This window comes from Microcaecilia unicolor, chromosome 5 (assembly GCF_901765095.1).
Source record: "Microcaecilia unicolor chromosome 5, aMicUni1.1, whole genome shotgun sequence".
Lineage (NCBI taxonomy): Eukaryota > Metazoa > Chordata > Amphibia > Gymnophiona > Siphonopidae > Microcaecilia > Microcaecilia unicolor.
The window spans coordinates 362470821-362493428 of NC_044035.1; the positions used below are offsets into that span (position 1 = coordinate 362470821).

Here is a 22608-nt window from a genome sequence, read left to right on the forward strand (position 1 = left end):
CGGGAATCGATCCCCGCTGCACTTACCACTAGGCTACACCTCCACTCCTTGAAGTCCCAAAAGACAGCTGGGTCTTGATGGGAGGCTGCAAGAGACAAAATACCTGCATAATTGAACTAAAGGCTAAACAAGGATAGGGTTACCTTTAACTTGATCATAAGCTCTGATTTCACAAAAGTGACTCCTAATAGAGTTGTGTAGAACAGGATAAAGGGTCCAGGGCCTTGACCTTATACCAGACAGCAACCACCCTCTGTTTAAATCAATAACATTTCATAGAGGAATCTGGTCTGGAAGCCAAGACAACCTAAGACACACTATCAGATAAGCTGAAGAAATCCATTATAGTATTATAGGAGAGATCCTTGATCTTGAGTTCTCACTGTTGGAAAACATTCAAAATGCAATTGTGCTCTAGCTGAAAGCTTCAGGAAAAGAGGGGACCACATCTGTCTTGACCACTAAGGCAGAATCAGAATCATGGCTCCCTAATCCTGCTTGAATTTCAGAAGTGTTCTCTATGAAAGCCTTGAGGGCAGCGAATTAAGCTTTGAGTACTTGATTCCACTGCCTCATGACTTGACATCAATGCCCTCGACACCACGGCTTCTTGCTGAGAAAAGACACACTCCATGTGATCTTTGAACTCTGTCAAGGGCAACGGTCAAGGAGCAGCTCATAAGTAAGGTTGGGGTATTATAATCATAGTGCCCACATTCTCCTGAGTCACTTGGGGTGTAGCTGATAGCTACGGCTCAGCTTTTTAGAGGCTATTGCACCTTCTCTGATGTTTCAGGGTGCAGGTGACCTGGGTGGCTCATAGCTCTCAGCACCATGCTTCAAAGGGGTGAGATGTTGGTGATGCCCAGCCTCCACCCAACATGTCATCTTTTTCCCTTGGCGCCAAAGTGGATGAGGACGAATCCTTCTCTTCCCCAGGAGGGGATCAGAGATGACTGATTCCAATGGCCAAGATGTTCACTGTCAAGGGTGAACAATGCACTCTCAGTAACTCCCTAGAGCCATGGAGAATAATGCTTCCATGCCTAAAGTCAATGGACTGAACTTATCTGTGCTAAAAAAATATTTTCACGGTGCTTCTCTCAACTGTGGATTTCCCTCTTTGCCATCTGTGAACCCAGGAGAGAAGCAGAGGAATCATGATCAGGTCCCAAGCATTTCAGGCACTAAGAGTGAATATCCATTAGGGATGTGGTTCTGTTACACCTGGAACACTTCTTAAGGCCACTGGGAGCTTTTTTCTGAGAAATGTCTGGAAAAATAGACACAACACTATCGACTGACTTGATGATGAAAATTTTGCCCAGTCAGCACCCAGGGTCTAACAACACCAGAAAGGACCAAGAGAAGACAAAGATAAGTTTAAATGCTCATAAACCTACTATATCTAAGGTGAGTAATGGGGAACAAAAAGGGGTCCCTGCATGACAGTGACAGCACTTACACAAGGAACAGGCAAAAACAAACAAAACTTTTTCATCAAAATTAATTTTAAACATGAGGTTACAAGTGGCTAGGGCCCATGTGCCAGTGGCAGGACTCTGGCAAGGACTCTGGCGGCTGACATCACCCACATTGGAGAATACATTTTATTGAGGGAGATAATGGCACTAATTATATTCATCCACAGGCAGGAACCTAGGAATAATAAATCCCTCCCACAACTGCACACTGGCATGTACAATGCAGTAATGAAAGATTCTCATATCCAAGCTATAAGTCACGTTAAAAAAAAGTTGAAAATGTGTTTTTTCAAGGGGGTTTTGGATTAATATCGGGGAGGGCAAAGTGAAGATATATTTCTTTGTAACTCACTTTGAGCTTTATGGTGAAATGTGTCATCAAATTTAGGGGCCCTTTTACAAAGATGCGCTGAAAAATGGCCTGTGGTAGTGTAGACGTGTGTTTTGGGCACACACAGAATCACTTGTCAGTGCACCTGTAAAAAATGCCTTTTTTAAATTTTTGCCAAAAATGGACGTGCAGCAAAATGAAAATTGCCACACGTTCATTTTGGGTCTGAGACCTTACTGCCAGCCATTGACCTAGCGGTAAAGTCTCATGCGGTAACCGGGTAGTAATGACCTACACGCGTGAAATGCCACTTGGCGCGCCCAATACGTGTGTCCGAAAATAAAAATTATTTTCGGACGCAGGCCAAAAATGAAATTCCCACAAGAGCCATGCAGTAGACAGGTGGTAACTCCATTTTGGTGCACGTAGACGCTTACATGGCTTAGAAAAAGGGCCCCATAATAATGTAATGTTATCCTCACTGATTGTTGACAGTAGCCAAAAAGAAAAGACTCTGCACAGATTCCTACTGAAAGCTAACAAAGAAACACACTGTAAATACATGTCATGGTGGAAACAAAACTGCCACTTCCTTCAACGCTGTTCCTACTAAACTATGAAGTGACACAGGCAACTCCCCAGGTACTGTAGCAACAAAAATATCCCAACATGTGACCATGAGTAGCTTCTTAACTATTACCATCACTTAACCCAAAGATTTAGGGAGAAACAGGATAACTAATGGGAAATGAAAAGGGACACAGAATTTACTTTTAAAAAATATTTAACATTCATGGTACACGACAAGACAAACATTTCTTTCAAATTGAATTTTTAAAAATAAAAATGTTCCATTTTTATATGTTATAGTAAAGAAATGCTTAACATCTCTGATCATGTACCACTTTTACATCTTTCTGGAGGTTACTTACTGAGTTAGTGCCTGTAGTTGGTATGGGAAATGAGTTCAGCCAGTAGCATCCCAAACACAGATGATAGCACCCACTGGACGAAAGGTCAGAGATGGAAACACTTCTATCCCTTTCCCAGATGGGCTGTGCTCAATATGTTTTCTGAGGCCAAGCCTAACCAGTGTACCAGAAAATGATCCCCATGTGCTAAATCCTCACACAGTCCAGCGTTAAACCTAAGAGTCCCACCCACCGCTTTGACGTTATCAGATACTCCAGAACCCTTGTCAGCTCCGACAAAAGCAGCAGGCATCTCCTAGTAGCAAGTGTACAAGTAAGCAGTCTGTATGGTCTTTCACTGGTCTCATTTGAGGATCCTTTGCATCTTGTAAATTAGTCATTTAAAGGACACAACATAAGCAGAGAACTAGAAGAGTCTTCCAGCAATGCTATAACCCAAAGCGGGCAGGAGTGCGACGAGGTGTCATCGGCTGCCCCTGTTCTTTTCGCCCTGGGGTGTAAATCTTCACAGACCTACAGAAAAGAGCGAATGGATGAAAACTTGATAAGTCTGAATTTACTACTTCAGAATTTGCAAAAGTCTAAGCAGAGAAGCAATAGGAAAAATTTCTAACACAGCATCTCAGTACTAGCTCAGTGCATACAGAGAGACAAGTCTCGCATTTCCACTATTAGGACCTCAACTTTTTACACAGTGAGATTTTATAATAGGAAGCATATAATCCAATCAGAAGACCCTACCCACCTCAGCCTAACAGCTCTTCCCTATGCACCCCAAATACTCCTAATCCAATAACACATTGGTCAACCACCTGAACTAAGGGAAGGTCTCAGTGAGAGAGACAAACTTCTGTTGGACATCCTTTTAAATCATTGTTGGCCTTCCCTGCCCAAGGCTTCTCACCTTGTACTACTCAGTGTATTTCTCCTCTCCTGCTCTTCCCGGCGTGCTCTCAGTTGTTCCTCAGCTAAGACCATCTCCTCTTCCATAGCAGATGCCTCCTCTTTGGCTCGACGGCGAGTCTCCTACATACCACAGAATTGGTAAGTCAGTGGTATAAAAGTCTCTGATAAGACCTCATTTACAGTGTGTACATTTCTTATTGTCCCAGCAGACCACTTGGATTTGTGTCACCCTACCAGCAGGTGGAAACTGAGAAATACAGTCAGGCCAGTCTGTTGCACAAGATTCTTAAGAGAAGATATCACGTTTCAGTAGTTCTCAGTCTCCAGCAGGTGACAGATCTCACATCCTGTTCACTCTCGCATGGTCTGGTAGGACTCTCTCTTGTTGTTCATTTAAAAGTATAAAATATTTTTTAAAAGTAGAGAAATAAAGGGGAATTTGTTCTGAGAGGTAAAAAAAAAGGTTTGTGGCCAACACTTTAAAATTTTTAAGCTTGGCAAATTGAAATTTATTATTTCTAACCTGGCATTATCCAGGGCGGATACAAAAAGAACATATGTAATCAAAAAAACAAAACATACATATAAAATATAAAAATTAACTATACTACTACTACTACTTAACATTTCTAAAGCGCTACTAGGGTTATCCAGCGCTGTACAGTTTAACAAAGAAGGATAGTCCCTGCTCAAAGGAGCTTACAATCTAATGGACAAAATGTGCAGTCAATCAAATTGGTGCAGTCTAGATTTCCTGAATAGAGGTATAATGGTTAGGTGCCAAAGACGACATTGAAGAGGTAGGCTTTGAGCAAGGATTTGAAGATGGGCAGGGAGGGGGCTTGGCGTATGGGCTCAGGAAGTTTATTCCAAGCATAGGGAGATTTGATGTAGAAGGGGCGGAGCCTGGAATTCGCGGTGGTGGAGAAGGGTACAGAGAGGAGGGATTTGTCCTGTGAGCGGAGGTTTCGGGTAGGAGCGTAAGGGGAGATAAGGGTAGAGAGGTAATGAAGGGCTGCAGATTGAGTGCATTTGTAGGTTAGTAGGAGAAGCTTGAACTGTATGCAGTACCTGATCGGAAGCCAGTGAAGTGAGTTTCCTTGGCGGAAGATAAGACGTGCAGCAGAGTTCTAAGTGGGAGACCAGTGAGGAGTAGGTTGCAGTAGTCAAGGCGAGAGGTAATGAGAGAGTGGACGAGAGTTCGGGTGGTGTGCTCAGAGAGGAAAGGGCAAATTTTGCTGATGTTATAGAGGACGAAGCGACAGGTCTTGGCTATCTGCTGGATATGCGCAGAGAAGGAGAGGGAGGAGTCGAAGATGACTCCGAGGTTGCAGGCAGATGAGACAGGGAGAATAAGGGTGCCATCGACTGAGATAGAGAGTGGAGGGAGAGGAGAAGTGGGTTTGGGTGGAAAGACAATAAGCTCGGTCTTGGACATGTTCAGTTTCAGGTGGTGGTTGGACATCCAGGCAGCAATGTCAAATAAGCAGGCCGATACTTTGGCCTGGGTTTCCGCAGTGATGTCTGGTGTGGAGAGATAAAGCTGGGTGTTGTCAGCATAGAGATGATATTGGAAACCATGAGATAAGATCAGCGAGCCCAGGGAAGAGGTGTAGATTGAAAAAAGAAGGGGTCCAAGGCCAGATCCCTGAGGAACTCCAACAGAGAGCGGGAAGGGGGTGGAGGAAGAACCATGAGAAGGTACGGTGGGAGAGATAAGAGGAGAACCAGGAGAGGACAGAGACCTGGAACCCAAATGAGGACAGTGCAGCAAGAAGTAAATTATGATTGACAGTGTCAAAAGCGGCAGATAGGTCAAGGAGGATAAGGATGGAGTAGTGACCTTTGGATTTGGCAAGGCACAGGTCATTACAGACTTCAGTGAGTGCCGTTTCTGTCGAGTGTAGAGGGCGAAAACCGGATTGAAGCGGGTTGAGGATGGCATGAGGAGAGAAAATCAAGGCAGCGGCTATGAACGGCGTTCAAGTATCTTGGAGAGGAAGGGAAAGCGGAAGATGGGACGGTAGTTGGAGGGACAGGTAGGGTCTAGTGATGGTTTTTTGAGGAGTGGTGTGACTACAGCATGCTTGAAGGTGTCAGGGACAGTTGCAGTGGAGAGAGAGAGAGGTTGAGGATATGACAGATGGAGGGGGTGACAGTAGGAGAGATGGTGTTAAGTAAGTTTGTGGGGATGGGGTCAGAGGAACAGGTGGTGCATTTCGAGGAGGAAAGAAGGTGGGCATTTCCAGCAGGAGTCTAATACTTGTCCAATGTTTCAGCTTTTAAGCAGGTTCACAAAACTGAAAAAAGTAATAGACTGTGTAATCTCCAATCGTACATGTTGACGTGTGGGAACAACAAGCACACATTTCTGCAGAGATCTCAAAGCCCAAGATGGTAAATACAGCATGATGCAAATAATATGTAGAATCCTGGTAGAGTGCTTGATGAAGCATTATTAACAACTTGTACAAAATCCTACTGCACACTGGCAAACATTTCAGATGCCTCAGGTGGACAAACTGCCTCCTGCCCCCAGCTACCTCTCAACGGTCAGAGAGTTTTGTGCCTTGGGAGTTTCCTTTGGGCAGGAAATCCTAGAGTAACTGAACTATGTTAACTGATCAACCGACACTATTATTTTTCTGATGCAAAAGTGTCCTTTTTCAGCACTTTCTACAACTAGGGAGAAAGAGGTCTATGAAACGGGTCCTTATTTGCTATTTGTGAGCGTTTTTGCTTGCAGTGCACTACTTTCCTGACAGTTCTTAATGGCGGCACCACATGAGTTGGGTAATTGCTGATCAGTGTGTTGAGAACAAAAGGTTGAGAATTTTGGAAGTAAAGTGTTCACATTGTTGCTGCGTTTCAGTTCAGGAGTAATCATCTGACCAACACGACTCTCCTATTCATGTCAGACTAAGGGGAATTCTCAGTCAGTGGGAACTACCACCAAAGTGATTCAGTCAGCATTGGTTTCTGACAGAGATGACATGTATCAATTGCTTCCCACCCAGTAATCTCCGCCGACTCCTGCCCTTTCAGGAATATGGGGAGGTGAAAGACCAGGAATTTTCTTCTTTAGACCACTGGGAAGGTTTGGAAGATATTTTTCCTGAAGGGAAGGAAACTCCTCCTGGGGAGGATCCTTCTGTGGTCAGAATTTTTTCTAAGGAGGATTTAGCAACTTTACTCAAATCTTGTCTAAATTTTCTGAGGATCGACCTTCTAAATCCTTCTACTTCAAGATCCTTTGTTGATAGGCATCCAAAAATCGTCTAAAACCTTTCCTATGATTCAGGTGGCAGATATTATTGTTGTAGAATGGGAAAGTTCTTGATGCTTCTTTTCTCTGGCAGCGAGAGGGGTGCTATCTAGTCTTTTGCACCGAATGTCACATGTTTGATTATCTCCCAGTTGGTGAGAGATTATATGTGTGTGCTCGAAGAAAAACGCTCCTAGCTCTCAGAGAACTAGTCCGTTCTCTTGAGGCTAGAGTAGCAGACTTGGAGGAGCTGAGGGAGACAGAGAGGTACATACAGGAAGCCTACAGGGATGTTGTAGAGAAGTCCAACCTCCAGTCTGGCAGCCCCTCTGCTGCCTTGGAGGAGGGAGGCCTCCTAAAAGGAGAGCATCATCCTGGTGAAGATGGAAATAATCCTGTAGCCAAAACCAGCCCACCAGGGGATGCAATATCCTCTCGTAGGGTTAGGACCTATCCTCTCGTAGGGTTAGGACCGCTGTTATAGTTGGTGATTCGATTATTAGGCATGTAGATAGCTGGGTGGCTGGTGGACATGAGGATCGCCTGGTGACTTGTCTGCCTGGTGCAAAGGTGACGGACCTCATGCGTCACCTAGATAGGATTTTAGATAGTGCCGGGGAGGAGCCGGCTTTCTTGGTACATGTGGGTACCAATGACATATGAAAATTTGGGATGGAGGTTCTGGAAGCCAAATTTAGGCTCTTAGGTAGAAATATGAAATCAAGATCCTCCAGGGTAGTATTTTCAGAAATGCTCCCATTCCATGCGCAGGGCCTAAGAGACAGGCAAAGCTCCGGAGTCTCGATGCATGAATGAGACGATGGTTCAGGGAGGAGGGTTTTAGATTTGTAAGGAACTGGGCAACATTCTGGGGAAGGAGGAGCCTATTCTGGCGGGAAGGGGGAGCCTATTCCAGAAGGAAGGGCTCCACCTTAACCAGGGTGGGACCAGGCTGCTAGCATCGGCATTTAAAAAGGAGATAGAGCAGCTTTTAAGCTACAAACTGGGGGAAGGCCGACAGGCGCTCAAAAGTGCATGGATCAGAATAAAGTATCTTTAAAAGATAACACCGAAACAGGGAAGATAGGGCATCCCAACAGCGAGGTTGCAAAAGAGAGCACAGTAGACCAGGTATCTTTAAATAAAAAGCAGACAGATCTTCAACATTGCACATTATCACTGTCAGCTGCTAAGCAAGATGTAAATAGGAACAAACATAGTTTGAAATGTCTATACGCGAATGCCAGAAGCCTAAGAAATAAAATGGGAGAGTTATAATATATTGCACTAAATTAAAATTAGATATATTAGGCATCTCTGAGACCTGGTGGAAGGAGGATAACCAGTGGGACACTGTCATACCGGGGTACAAATTACATTGCAGTGATAGGCAGGGTCCTTCAGTGAATACCCATGTGGGACTATAATTGCAAATTGGCCAAGGATGCCTTGATATGGTGATCTAATGAGAATAAAAGGTGGAGGAACATCTGATATTCTCCAGCAGAGTCCCCCTATTAGGGCAAGGCCCAATTATAATACAGGATGCAAGTCCATTTTGTCTTATAGTTTGGCTTTTGAGAGGGCAGAGCTGAGGAAAATAGGTTATTCAGGGAAAGTGATTTTTTTTTTACTCCTTTACATTCTAGGAAAAGGTCTATTTCACTATCGAGTGTGAAGGATTTTTGAAGGATGGTGTGAGGAAAGGGTGGTGTTGTTCTAGGCTCTTTGATTCCAGACATTCTAGACTGTCTACAGGATGGTCTGGTTAAGGAATTAGTAATTTGCTTCCTTAAAGGTTCATCTGGCAGGTTTATCATGCTTTAAAGTCTAGTAAAAGGGAGAGCGACTAAATTGATTAATTCTCTATGTTGTCTGGTTTTCCCTCCTTGGGATTTGAATTTGGTTCTCTGCTTTAGTGCTAACTCCTCTGAACCCCTTCTGGGTGTGTATGAAGAATCTTACTCTTAAGGCAGTTTTTCTTATCACCATTTGTTCTGCTCACAAATCTTAAAGTTCCAAGCTTTATCCTGTAGGAGAACCCTTCTTGGTTTTTAGTAAGGAGGTGGTTGTTATTTGACAGTTACCATCTTTTCTTCCTAAAGTGATTTCCTCATTTCAACTGATTCAGTCTATTTCCTTACCTGTTTTCCAGGAGGTTAAAGATAAGAAAAAAAAGTTTCTGTCCTATACAAATTAGACATAGGTCATGTTTTGAAGGAGTATCTTAAGACAACACATGATATACAGAATACAGATAGGTTGCTTGTCCTCTCTGGTACAGCCAGAAAGTGAGAACCAGCATTGAAAGTGACAGTACGCACTGGATGTCCCCCCCAAAATGTAAGCAGACATGATTGCTTCTGTAATTCACTGAGCTACTATTTTGAAAGCTCACTCTACTAGAGGACAGTCCGCTGCTTAGGTAGATCATTCCTTAATTCTATCACATAAAATATGTAAGGCGGTGGCCTGGGCTTCCATGCACTCTTTTGTCATGGGGTTGGATCTGCAAGCATGCAGTGATAAGGCCCTTGGTGCCAAGGTGTTAAGAGGAAGGGATCATGGGTCCCACCCTATGTGATTACTGCTTTGGTATGACCTAAGTGTCTGGACTGGTCTGGTGGGACAATAAGGAAGGTTAAATTAGTTCTTACCTGCTTTCTTTTCCCTCGAGTCCCTCCAGACCAGTCCAGAGCCCAGTCTTTTGAGAATTTTCAGCTATATATTTTCTTTTAGATGTGTTCAGTTTTCTTTCATGCTTTTTCTCTCCTGCTTTATATTTTTGGGGGGTTTCTTTCATATCTGTGTGTTGAAAAGTTCTTAATTCTTTGGGGAGTTTTTATATGTCCTTTGACCACTGCTCTGTTATAAAAATACTGGCTGGCCAAGTTGCTGCACAGGATTCTTAAAGGGATGACATCACAGTTCAGTAGCTCTCAGTCTCCACCTGTGGGTAGGGTGACACAAACCCAAGTGTCTGGTGTGGTCTGGAATGACGCAAGGAAAGAAAATTAGCAGGTACGAGTTAATTTAATCATTCTGGAGACAGCACCTACAAAAAGATACAAACAGGATGGCGCTGGTACAGAGGGTAGCTACTAAAATGATCACTGGTCTTCTTTATAAAGTATATGAATAAAAAAGGTCACAATATATATATATTGGAAGAAAAAGCAGGAGAGGGGAGATGACAGATTTTTAAATACCTCTGTGGACCTCTTAATTAAAAGGAAGCTCTGGAACCAGGTGAAACGGGACGGGAGTAATCTAAGGAAATATTTCTTTACAGAAAGGCTAGTGGATGTGGAGGTGGTGGAGACAAATACTGTATCTGAATTCAGGCACAGATGATCTCTAAGGGAGAGGAAGGGATGATAGAAATTAATAGTTGCTATGGATGGGCAGACTGGAGAGTCTACATGGTCTTTATCTCACATCGTTTTCTATGTTTCTCCATAACATGAAGTAGGCATAAATGATGCAAAAACCAAATCATCATAAAACAAGGGAAGAGATGATATTAATCCACCCTCTCACAGACACACGCCTGCAAAAACAGGTTTGATAGACTTACCTGACGAGACTTCCCTGCATGCTTTATACTGTAGAACATGGGTCCAAGCTCTGCCAACCATTCACCATCCACTGCAGTGACGCACTGCATGTATTCCTAGAGAAAACAGCCCCAGTTACAAACTGCAAGTATTTCACTTGAAGAAATGGAAACTTTGGTTGCATTAGTTCTAGAAAACAAGACCAGGTCCAAATCTGTTTTCACTACAAGCTCCCTCTCTGGTAGTACAGCCACTGATGTTCCTCCTCCCTCCCAGTCATTCTGAAAACACTGCAAAGGAAATAAGCCTCCCGTGTTAACTAGAGGAGGGAATTCTTCCAGACTGTCAGAGTAACATAATAGGAACTGACCAAGGTAAATCAAATTCCCATCATATATGTTCCCTAGACAGCAAGGCCAAAGCAAAATTAATCTTAAATGATGAGAAATATTGTAGCCTTATTGTTCCTTTCAAAGGTTGCAGCCAATCAAACCCACTTATGCAGCTTATGTTGTGGTCAGTTTCCCAAATTCTCCCATTCAAGCTCAGAAAGAAGTAGAGACCCCTCTTTTCACAGATCTGACAATTCAACTTTCATCAGCTCATACGCGTCCAAATTACAGCAGCTGAGCCATCTGGAAATGGGACATTCAGAACAAGATAGACTGAGGCTGAAGACAGACTGAAAAGGGGAGCTCGGCAGCGATAACAACTGACCTTTATCTCAAAGACCAGAAATCACTGTTAAGTTTACGTCCGGAACATTTACACAAACGAGAGAGGAAAACCCACCAGAAAGGATCAACAGGAAATAAAGAACCAGTGGGATACCAGGTCCCAATAACCAAAAAGGGTTTGAATCCTATATATAAAAGAAAAAAGATTCAAAGAAGGCGGAGTATGAGTAACTCCATCCAGTTGTGATTCAACATGTTCCAGCCTGCATCAGCGGCACATATTTTAAACCAATTCAAAATCTGGACAATGTCCTTAAGACCTGAAGACTCACAAGAAAAAAAAAATGATAACAGATGCCCTAAGCTTGAGCAAATAATTACTTATTTCCTGTTGAAACGAATACTATATTTTCCCTCCTCTTTCATTGGACTCGCTATAGTTCCACCACATTGTCATGCGTGTTGCAGAAGTCTCCTCTGCAGTCTTTCTATCACTTCTTTTTATTTTTTGCATTTCACTTTAATAATCATAAAATCCCCTCTCACTGATAATGTTTTTACTAAAAACAAAACAAGAACAATAATTTGCTACAAAATTACAATAGTGGTTATTCACTTATTCTAGGTCTTTTTAATACCGTTTGCAGATTCTTCATTTACCTCCTCTAGGTCAGGCACATTTACAGCACATTCAGCTTTCACTATCACAAATTACTTTTACTTTCTAGTTCAGTTTTCAATACATTTTTTGATTTCCTATTTGGAGCTATTTGTCATTATTATCCATTCAGAGTAGGAAACATTTGTTTGAATGATGCTGGTGGTTTGCTGTTGCATTTTGTATCAATGGCATGGCTTGGTATCTGTATACAGTAGTGACTTTTCCCTTAAGCAACTATATATTTTCTGTTTAGTTTGTATAATTAGATAATACAGTCAGAAAATCGCCTGTCAGCTGTGTGAAGAGCAGGAAACTTTTCTTTAAATAATGGCATCTCACAGCTTTTTCATTGTTCTTTTACACTGACGACAAAGGTATCTCGACCACAGGAGCGATTCTGCTGTCAATTATGTAGACTTAGGGCTCCTTTTACTTTACTAAGGTGCACTAATAGATTTAGTGTGCGTTAAATCCATTAGCTCATCTTAGTAAATGAAGCCCTTAGATTATGTATTGTTCATCCTAAACAACTGAATTTTTTATATTTAAATCTATTTTATTAATGAAATAGCAGTACAGACCAACATATAAATTCACCCTCTTCCATGAACGTCAATGTATTTTCCAATTTCTCCCCCCACCTCTCCCTTCCCCCCTGCATGCAAATTATATTGCTGCTATCTAAGCTTTGCAACAACAGGAGCACGACCAACACCCAACAATCGTGTACCCTCTCCCTACCTGCCCAACCCCCACCCCATCACCACCCAACCTATCAACATCATGAACCTCGTACAGAACCATTCAGGACTGTGAATTACAAAATTCACATATTCAACAGCCGGCCTCTAGCCGCTGGGGACATTGTATTCCAGAAAGGACTCCAACAGTTTTGAAAATCTGCTCCCTTAGCAGAGGTAACATCTTGAATTCCTATCCGCTCCATTCTTAACACTATCATACATGCTCTCCATTGTTGAAACGTGGGGTATTTATCAGACAACCATTCCGTCAATATGACTTGCTTTGCTATTAGTGCAGCTTTAAGTACAAAGCTACTACTATTACTACTCATCATTTCTATAGCGCTACTAGACATACGCAGTGCTGTACACTTGAACATGAAGAGACAGTCCCTGCTCGACAGAGCTTACAATCTAATTAGGACAGACAAACAGGACAAACAAGAGATAAGGGAATATTAATGTGAAGATGATAAAATAAGGGTTCTGAACAAGGGTTAGGAGTTAAAAGCAGCATCAAAAAGGTGGGCTTTTAGCTTAGATTTGAAGACGGCCAGAGATGGAGCTTGACGTACTGGCTCAGGAAGTCTATTCCAGGCATATGATGCAGCAAGATAAAAGGAACGGAGTCTGGAGTTAGCAGTGGAGGAGAAGGGTGCAGATAAGAGAGATTTACCCAGTGAACGGAGTTCCCGGGGAGGAAAGCATTTAAATCCTTTGGGAACTGGGGAGCTTAAAAGTGGATTCCCAAAGAGAAGTAGTGGATCATAACGCTAGTCTGCAGACCACATGTTCGATACTTGCAACAATACACTTTTCCAGAAGTACACCACACCCAAACACATCCAAAACATATGTCCAAGCGTTACCCCCTCCATTCCACATTTAGGGCAACAACCCCATGAAGATGCTCCCATGTGGAATGCTCTGCGTGGAGAGATATACATCTGCAGCACAAACTTATATTGGAGTTCCCGATGTACCGATATTACGAAGTATTTATGAATTCCCAAGATGAATGCCTTCAATTGCGATAGAGTCAATGAAACTTGCAAGTCCTTTTTCCACAGCTCCAGCAGATGGGCATAATCCAATTCGGACACTGTGTCTCGAATATGACGATGGTGAAAGCATAGTGATATCCTCTGTTCTGCCTCCAAAGAATACGCCAAGGAATGTTCCACCTGCACATCCTCAGTCAGATCCCTCCAAGGGAGTGTTTTAATATAATGACACAATTGAATATAATGAAAAAGGTCTCTGGAGGAAACTGTGTGTTCAGCTTGCAGGTCCGCGAAGGGTTTAACTCCTCGTCTGGCGTCACCACATGCAAAAGGTATAGTATTCCCATGCTGTTGCCATCTGCGAAAGGCCAGGTACACACGACCCAGCGGGAGAGCTGGATTTTTACAAATTGACAAGAATGGTGTTGTCCTAGATGAAAATCTGTGCAAGCGACAAATCCATTTCCATGCTGCTTTAGCCACAGTCATAATGGAGGACGTCTTCAGAACTCTAGGAATTTCGCCTTCAGTTGTGTATAAAAGATTGCTGAAATGCACACTGGGAGACAGCTGAAGTTCTAACTCCATATTAGAGTAATCAGATGTGGACTGATACCAGTCATTAATGTGCATCATACTACATGCCACTGTAATGTGGCACATGCTAATCAGGCCCAGACCACCATGTTCTACTGAAATCTGCAATACCGACAAGGGGAGACGCGCTCTCGTCCCCTTCCACAGAAAACATCTCAGTTTTCTTTCATCTATCGCCCTCAAATAGTGATAATGATTGAAAAACATATAACCATTTAGGCACAATAAACATGCTATGCTCCCCAAGAGAGAAAGAGGCAAAACCCCCCAAGCCTGTAATTTCATTTGTGTGTCTTGTAAAAGCCCTTGAATATTTACCATATATAATATGGTCAACTCTGAGGGCACATATACTCCTAAATATTTGAGTGCATCTGTCGCCCATCTGAAAGGAAATGCCCCCTGCCATCGCTCCCGTGTTTCTGGTAGTACTGGCGAGACCTGAGACTTGGCAAGATTTAATTTAAATCCAGAGTAATCCCCATATTTCTGTATACAGGCTAACAATGTATGAAGGGATCTGGCCAGGTCTGTCAATACCAGCAGTAGATCGTCTGCATACACCAGTACTTTAATCTGCTGCCCCACTAAGGTCACCCCCTTTAAATCATCTGACAGGGAAATGCAGCGCAACAGAGGCTCCAATGACAGTACAAACAAGTTAGGTGACAGCGGACATCCCTGCCTAGTTCCCCTCCCTATCGGGAATTCCTGCCCCCGGGTGCCTTTGGGTTGTTGTATAAGGATTGCACCGCTCGTAGATACTACCCCTGAAATCCCATATAATCCAAAACTTGAAACAGGTAATTCCAGCCCACCCTGTCAAAGGCTTTCTCGGCATCTAGACTCACTACCAGGGTAGGCATTTTAGGTTCTTGACATTCCACCACTGCTACCAACAATCGTCTGACATTAAGCACTGACTGGCGGTGCCGCACAAACCCTACTTGCTCAGGACCTATCAGTCTAGGCAGGATTGGCGCTAAATGTGCAGTTAAAATTTTGGCTAACAATTTGATATCCACGTTCAATAATGAAATAGGCCGATAAGATGCTCCATCTTCCGCGGGCTTACCCGGTTATTAATGCTGTATTAGTGTGTAGGGGGAAGAAACCTCTACCAATCACTTCATCATAATAGGCCAACAGCGCACCAAGTGCATCAATCGTCAACGACTTGTAATACTCCCCCGAATACCCATCCGGTGCTGGGGCGGAATGCAACTTTAATGTTTTGATTGCCGCTTGCAGCTCCATCAACTGTAAGGGGGCACTGAGTGATTCAATTTCCAATGCGGACACTTTGCTTGCTCTAAATAATCTGCTGCTTTCGCATTCGTCTTTACCTCCTCCACAGCATAGAGGGAAGAAAAATACTGTCTAAGTATTTCCACTATTTTCCCATGATCATTTGTTGTTATTTTACCGACAGGGTCTCTAAGTGCCTCTACCGTCCTTGACCCTCCCCAATTTTTCAACATTCTGGCAAATAATCTATCCGGGCGGTTCCCGTAACGATGCAACTTATACTTGCAATAAAAAATAGAATGAGTCTCCCTGTCATGTGTGTTAAGTGCCACTTGTGTTGCCTGATGATTCTCTAAAGTCTTGCGGGTAGGCTGCCTAATGTGCTGCTGTTTTACTTTTTTCAATTGCTTTTCTAGCTGTAAAATACTCGTTGCCAACCTTTTTTTCCTAGCGCACACATAAGATATAACATCACCCCCTTAGAGGCCGACCAGGATAATGTCGGTTGCTGATCATGCACTGCATTATTAAATGCACATTCTTGCCATTTGTCCTGAAAATATTTGTTAAAGTGCGGGTCCTTATGTAAATAAACTGGGTATCTCTAACCTGGCTCACCCTCTTGATCTGCTCTGGTCTCTAAATCCATCCTTTCGCCACATTACCACCTTTTCCATCACTACCTGCAATCTTTCCTCCCAAGTGACTACCTAATCCTGAACTTTAAAAAAAAAAAAAAATCCTCCAGGGAAAGAATTTATCACAGGTGAAAGAATCTAAATCCACAGCTGTAAAATCCCAAATCATAATCCCCTCTCTGATTCCAGATTGTACAACTCCCCCTAAAAATAACAAATCAAAAGGAAATAAAAAATCTGTCCAAGATAAAACAACCGGCAAACCACATACTGAAACCCTCCCCCCAAATACTACATCTAAAGCATGTCCCGCTTCATGAAATCCCAAATCCTCCATAAAGGCAATAAAATCGCCCTACCATCTGGCTGATTATATATATGCAAATTGGTCCCTATTAATATTAAACTTACAATTATCTGGGGGAAGTTAGCAAACAAGTTATCTGAGATGTTCAGAGATTGCATAAGAAACCCGTTAAGGGAGAAATTTACAAATGATAACAGAGAGGGAAGGAGAAATCTAGATTAGCATTCAGCTTACCTTCGTAGTCATAACCAGCTCATGGTACAGAATGTAATCAGGCGTGTACCCCATACCAAAAAGGGAACTTGTGGGGTGCAGGTGGCAAGGCATTCCTGTGCGGATATTCACGTACTCGCCAATACCCTGGAAAGAAACAGCAGCACTGAAATAAATACATTCAACTGCAGAAGTCCACATATTACAAACCCTGCAGCTCGCAATTACAGTAAACCCAGAGAAATCAGCGTTATGTTGCCAAATTTATTTTCTAGTGTTTTTTTTCACAGCTCTGCCCTCATTTCGAGAGCTCAGTAACCAAGAGAAACAGCCAGTGCTGCGTCATAACAACATTCTGTAAGCCACATTGAGCCTGCAAAAAGGTGGGATAATGTGGGGTACAAATGCAATAATAATAATTCTCAAAGACCGCATAAAAAGGTGCTGATTTTCTAGGTGGGGGACGACACTTTTCTGAGTTGTCCTTGTTGGATTATTTGTAGTAAATAATTAGCAGATCTTAGTACACACAGCTTCAGCTTTAGAAATGTTAATTTCTTTCTTCATCTCTCTCTCATTCACCCCTGAATAATTCACTGCTGAGTCACTTTAAAGTTGAAGTAACAAAACATCTGTTTACTCACAGTTTGTAGTTAGATTATAATCAGACAGGCTTATATATACATATTACTATACATTTGTATTATCAGCTCCTTCCATGTGCTTAGATGGTAATGGATGCTCACACCACCATAGATCCTCTCAGGTTAGGAGAGAACATGAGCTCCATGTGCTCCATGTGCTGCATGTGCTGCATCTATCCCCCACAGGAAGTTACATAGCTGTGACCTCTCTAAGTAATTCACATCAGAGGTCACAGAGTAATCACAGAGAAATAATAGGTGACAGGCAATGCATGTAAAATACAATTACATTCCAACAAACCCCTTCTCATGCATAACTGTCATGCAATTATTTATTCATACAAAGTCCAAGCTTTATACGCAGATTCACAAAATGTTCTCTGGGTAACGGTTTGGTCATGATGTCAGCTGTCATCTCACTGGTGTGACAATAGTGTAGACTGATGACCCCTTCTTTCGCCAACTCTCGCACGTTGTGGTATTTCGTTGCGATGTGCTTGGTGCGTGACTGAACCTTGTCATTCTGTGACAGTCGGATGCAGCTCTGATTATCTTCCATTATCTGGATTGGTCTCTGTTCAGCTATTCCAAAATCCAGCAAAAGTTTTTCAATCCACATCAGTTCTCTGCACGCTTCCGATACGGCCACGTATTCAGCTTCTGTAGAAGACAAACTCACAATACTTTGTTTATGACTGGCCCATGAAATTTGTACATTTCCATACATAAACACATATCCACTTGTGGATTTATAATCAGAATGATCCCCTGCCCAATCTGAATCACAGTAACATATTAGTTTTGGATTACTATTGGCTGAAATCTTTAATTTACAATCAATGGTACCCTTTAAATACCTTACCATCCTTTTAACTGCAGTCCAATCTGATTTGGTAGGTGAGCTGACCCTTCTGCTCAAAATTCCTACTGCATTTGCTATATCAGCCCTGTATGTGGTAGCTAGATATAAAAGCTTACCTATGGCTGATCTATATTGGATGTTATCTGGTAAAGGTTCTCTTACTGTTTCATCCTTCAGAAAATCAGTGATCATGGGAGTGCTTACAACTTGGGCATCTTGCATACCTAAACTTTCAATAAGCTCATTTATTTTCTGCTTCTGGCTTAGAAGATAAGAACCATCATTTTGTTTCTCAATTTCTATCCCAAGATAGTATGACACATTACCAAGTTCTTTTATCTCAACATTCTGGTTTAAACACTTTACAATGTCCTTGTACTCTTGCTCACTTTCGCTTGCAATGAGCAGATCATCAACAAAAGCTAAAATGTATGCATATTGTCCATTTGTGCACCTAGTGTAAATCCTAAATTTGTCAATATTTCATGCAATTTGTCATTCCAACATTTTGCACTTTGCTTTAATCCATAAAGACCTTTGTTTAATTTACACACTAGCTGTCTTTGTTTTGTATTTATGAAACCTGTTGGCTGTTCCATGTACAAGTCTTCAGTTATATCTCCATGAAGAAACGCTGTTTTCACATCAATGTGGTTGACTTGCATGCCTTTTGAGACTGCAATGCTCAGAAGTGTTCTTATTGTCGTGTGTTTCACTACAGGTGCAAACACTTCATCAAAATCTTCTCCATATTTTTGAAGATATCCCTTTGCGACTAATCTGGCTTTATACCTTTCCACTTTTCCTTGTGCATTCCTTTTTAACTTGAATACCCATTTGCATCCTATAGCTTTCTTGCCAGGAGGTAATTTTGTAAGAATCCAAGTATTATTTTTATCCAATGCATCAATTTCTTCTTGTGCAGCTTTATGCCATTCAGCAGCTTCTTCTGCTGGCATTTTCTCAATCTCGTCCCATGTTAAGGGCTCTTGAGCTTCTGCTGACTTTGTTAGGTAAGACAGTCTTGGGGGTGGAACACCTTTGTTTTCCCTGGATGAGCGTCTGACAACAGGTTGGTCTGACCTTTCCGCATCCTCTAAATCTGAGAGTCCTTCTCTAATTGATTCCCCTTCTCCAACTGTACTGTCTTCTTCAATGATCCTTTCTGTGTCTGCTTCCTCTGCCTGTTCCTCGTTAGATACAGGTGAGTTGCTTTCAGACATCTGCCTTGGTATGGCATTTATATACACTGGCATGTCTATTATGGTTCTAGTTTCATATTCTGGATGATAAGGCTCATCTGGGATAATCCAGCCTTTATCAACCCTTTTGTTTTCATCAAAATATGTAACATGTCTTATGCCAACAATGCCAGTTTTCAGATTCAAAATTCTATATCCTTTGTGTCCTGGAGCATAGCCAACTAAAATGCCCCTTTCTGTTGTGGAATCCAGCTTATGCCTTCTTTGCTTTGGTATATGAGCATATGCTGTACTTCCAAATGTTCTTATGTGTGACAGGTTTGGCTTCCTACCATGCCATGTCTCATGTGGTGTGCGCTCAGCGCCTTTAGTTGGCATTCTGTTTTGTAGGTACACTGCTGTGAGAATGGCTTCCCCCCATAGTCTTTTAGGGAGATTGCTATCTGACAGCATACATCTGGTCATTTCCACAAGTGACCTAAATTTTCTCTCTGCAACAGAATTTTGCTCTGGTGTATAAGCTACTGTTGTGATATGCTGAATGCCTTCTTGTTCTAGTAATGTGCGCATGCTTTGTGAAGTGAACTCACCACCATTGTCGGTCTGAAGAACCTTTGGTTTTCTTTCAAATTTATTGCTCACCATGGCTACGTATTTCTTCAGCATGTCTGTGACTTGACTTTTTTCTTTCAGCAAATAGGCCACACAATATCTAGAGAAATCATCCAAGAATATTAGCACAAATCTGTTATTTCCCAATGATGGGATATTAAACGGTCCACATAAGTCACTGTGTATTAAGTCCAGTACTTTATTACTCCTATTTCCTGTGTATGCAGGAAATGAGGGTCTTACACCCTTTTGAGTAACACAGTCTATGCATTTCTCTATTTTACCAGCATCTGCACTTATCTGAATGCCGGTGGCCAGTTGCTTACTGTAAAGATCCTGGATCACCTTAGAATCACGATGTCCCAGGCGGCGGTGCCAGATTTCCGGACTACATTTACCATCATTCTTCCTTACTTGCGCCAGATGTGAGGCTTCACCTGAAATGTTCAGCTTATAAACATCATTATGCATAAAAGCTTCAGCATACACTTCATCATTTTTAGAGATTGTGCACTTACTGTTTTCAAAATGAATCACAAATCCCTTCTTATCTAATGTAGATACACTAAGCATATTGCAAACTGCTTGGGGAATATACAAGACATCACTTACAGGAATTTCTTTAACTTCATTAGACACTTTGCATTTTAAGAATCCAATCCCTTTTGCTTGGATCTTAGCAGTCCCTGCGTTTGCAGTTTTAAGAATACCTTCCTCTGGACACATTTCCTGAAAGAAATTCTTACAATTGGTTAAATGGCATGTGCTCCCCGAATCCAAAATCCAAGTACTTTCATTTGAATTATTATTTACCATAGTCAAAGATTTTTCTGCCATTAGAAAGCCCTTGTGTTTATCTTTGTCCTTCATACATTTCCTGGTTTGAAAATTCTTTAGTTCCATTGGCTTAGGTGAGCTAGAGGGAGTGTTTTGTGTTTCCTTACACCATTTAGATACATGTCCCTCCTTTCCACATGAGTAGCAAATCAGCTTGCCCTTGGGTGGAGTTTTCCCATAGCTCCGCCTTTCTCTGTTCTTTGCCAAGAAATTTGTTTCATTTCTCTCTGACTTGCTTTGAGAACACATCTCCTCAGAATCATTTATTATGCATTCCTGCCTTAGTTTTGATGTTGTCTGTTCAAAAGATTGCCCTTCAATGGCCTCATTTACAGACCTAAAAACATCAAACTTCTTTGATAGTGAGGTAAAAAGAAATGCTCTTTTCAATGCATCACACATGGGAATTCCTGAAAGTTCTAGCTTTTGAAATGAAGACATAAGATGCATAATGTGATCATTACATTTACTTTTATCCCTTAATTTGGTTTCATTCAACTCTGCCAACCAAATTGGTTGCTGCTTTGCATATGTAGTTGCATACATAGTTCTCAGTTTATATAAAATGTCCTTTGGTGTATCTTTTCCCTCCACTAATATGGCTTGTTTCTCTGAGAGAGCTTCCAAAAGCATGCACTTCACATAATAGTTTGCATTGTCCCATTCAGCCATATTTTCAGCTGTTCTGTCTTGGTCTAAGCATATATTTAATCTTTTTGCTCGAAGGAGACATATGAATCTTAGTTCCCACTGCCGATAATTAAACTCAGTTAATTTAGGCACCTTGAGAGAATAGAAAAATGGTGAATTTCTTCCCTCAGCCATTTTCTTAGCCTTCTGTCTGCTGTGTGGGGGGAGAGAGAGACAGACTGAATCTTTCCTTTAAAACTTAAGAGAAAAATGTGGCCTTTTTTTCTGCCTGGTAATATTTCTCTTCTTTTTCAATTCCTGAGCCCTGGGCCCGTAACCCTTTTGTTGGATTATTTGTAGTAAATAATTAGCAGATCTTAGTACACACAGCTTCAGCTTTAGAAATGTTAATTTCTTTCTTCATCTCTCTCTCATTCACCCCTGAATAATTCACTGCTGAGTCACTTTAAAGTTGAAGTAACAAAACATCTGTTTACTCACAGTTTGTAGTTAGATTATAATCAGACAGGCTTATATATACATATTACTATACATTTGTATTATCAGCTCCTTCCATGTGCTTAGATGGTAATGGATGCTCACACCACCATAGATCCTCTCAGGTTAGGAGAGAACATGAGCTCCATGTGCTCCATGTGCTGCATGTGCTGCATCTATCCCCCACAGGAAGTTACATAGCTGTGACCTCTCTAAGTAATTCACATCAGAGGTCACAGAGTAATCACAGAGAAATAATAGGTGACAGGCAATGCATGTAAAATACAATTACATTCCAACAAACCCCTTCTCATGCATAACTGTCATGCAATTATTTATTCATACAAAGTCCAAGCTTTATACGCAGATTCACAAAATGTTCTCTGGGTAACGGTTTGGTCATGATGTCAGCTGTCATCTCACTGGTGTGACAATAGTGTAGACTGATGACCCCTTCTTTCGCCAACTCTCGCACGTTGTGGTATTTCGTTGCGATGTGCTTGGTGCGTGACTGAACCTTGTCATTCTGTGACAGTCGGATGCAGCTCTGATTATCTTCCATTATCTGGATTGGTCTCTGTTCAGCTATTCCAAAATCCAGCAAAAGTTTTTCAATCCACATCAGTTCTCTGCACGCTTCCGATACGGCCACGTATTCAGCTTCTGTAGAAGACAAACTCACAATACTTTGTTTATGACTGGCCCATGAAATTTGTACATTTCCATACATAAACACATATCCACTTGTGGATTTATAATC

General features: G+C 41.9%; 1 protein-coding gene across 1 annotated transcript in view; it reads right to left on the bottom strand.

The window, feature by feature from the left end:
- Positions 1–2207: 2207 nt before the first annotated feature.
- Positions 2208–22608, bottom strand: part of DHX38 (DEAH-box helicase 38) — a 144788-nt gene continuing 124387 nt past the window's right edge. The window contains exons 24-27 of the mRNA XM_030204672.1: positions 16585–16710; positions 10496–10591; positions 3652–3773; positions 2208–3260 (exon numbers count right to left, since the gene is read on the bottom strand). Of these exons, the coding sequence (XP_030060532.1) occupies positions 3176–3260; positions 3652–3773; positions 10496–10591; positions 16585–16710 (429 nt within the window). The 3' untranslated portion in view covers positions 2208–3175. The remainder of the gene's footprint in view (positions 3261–3651; positions 3774–10495; positions 10592–16584; positions 16711–22608) is intronic.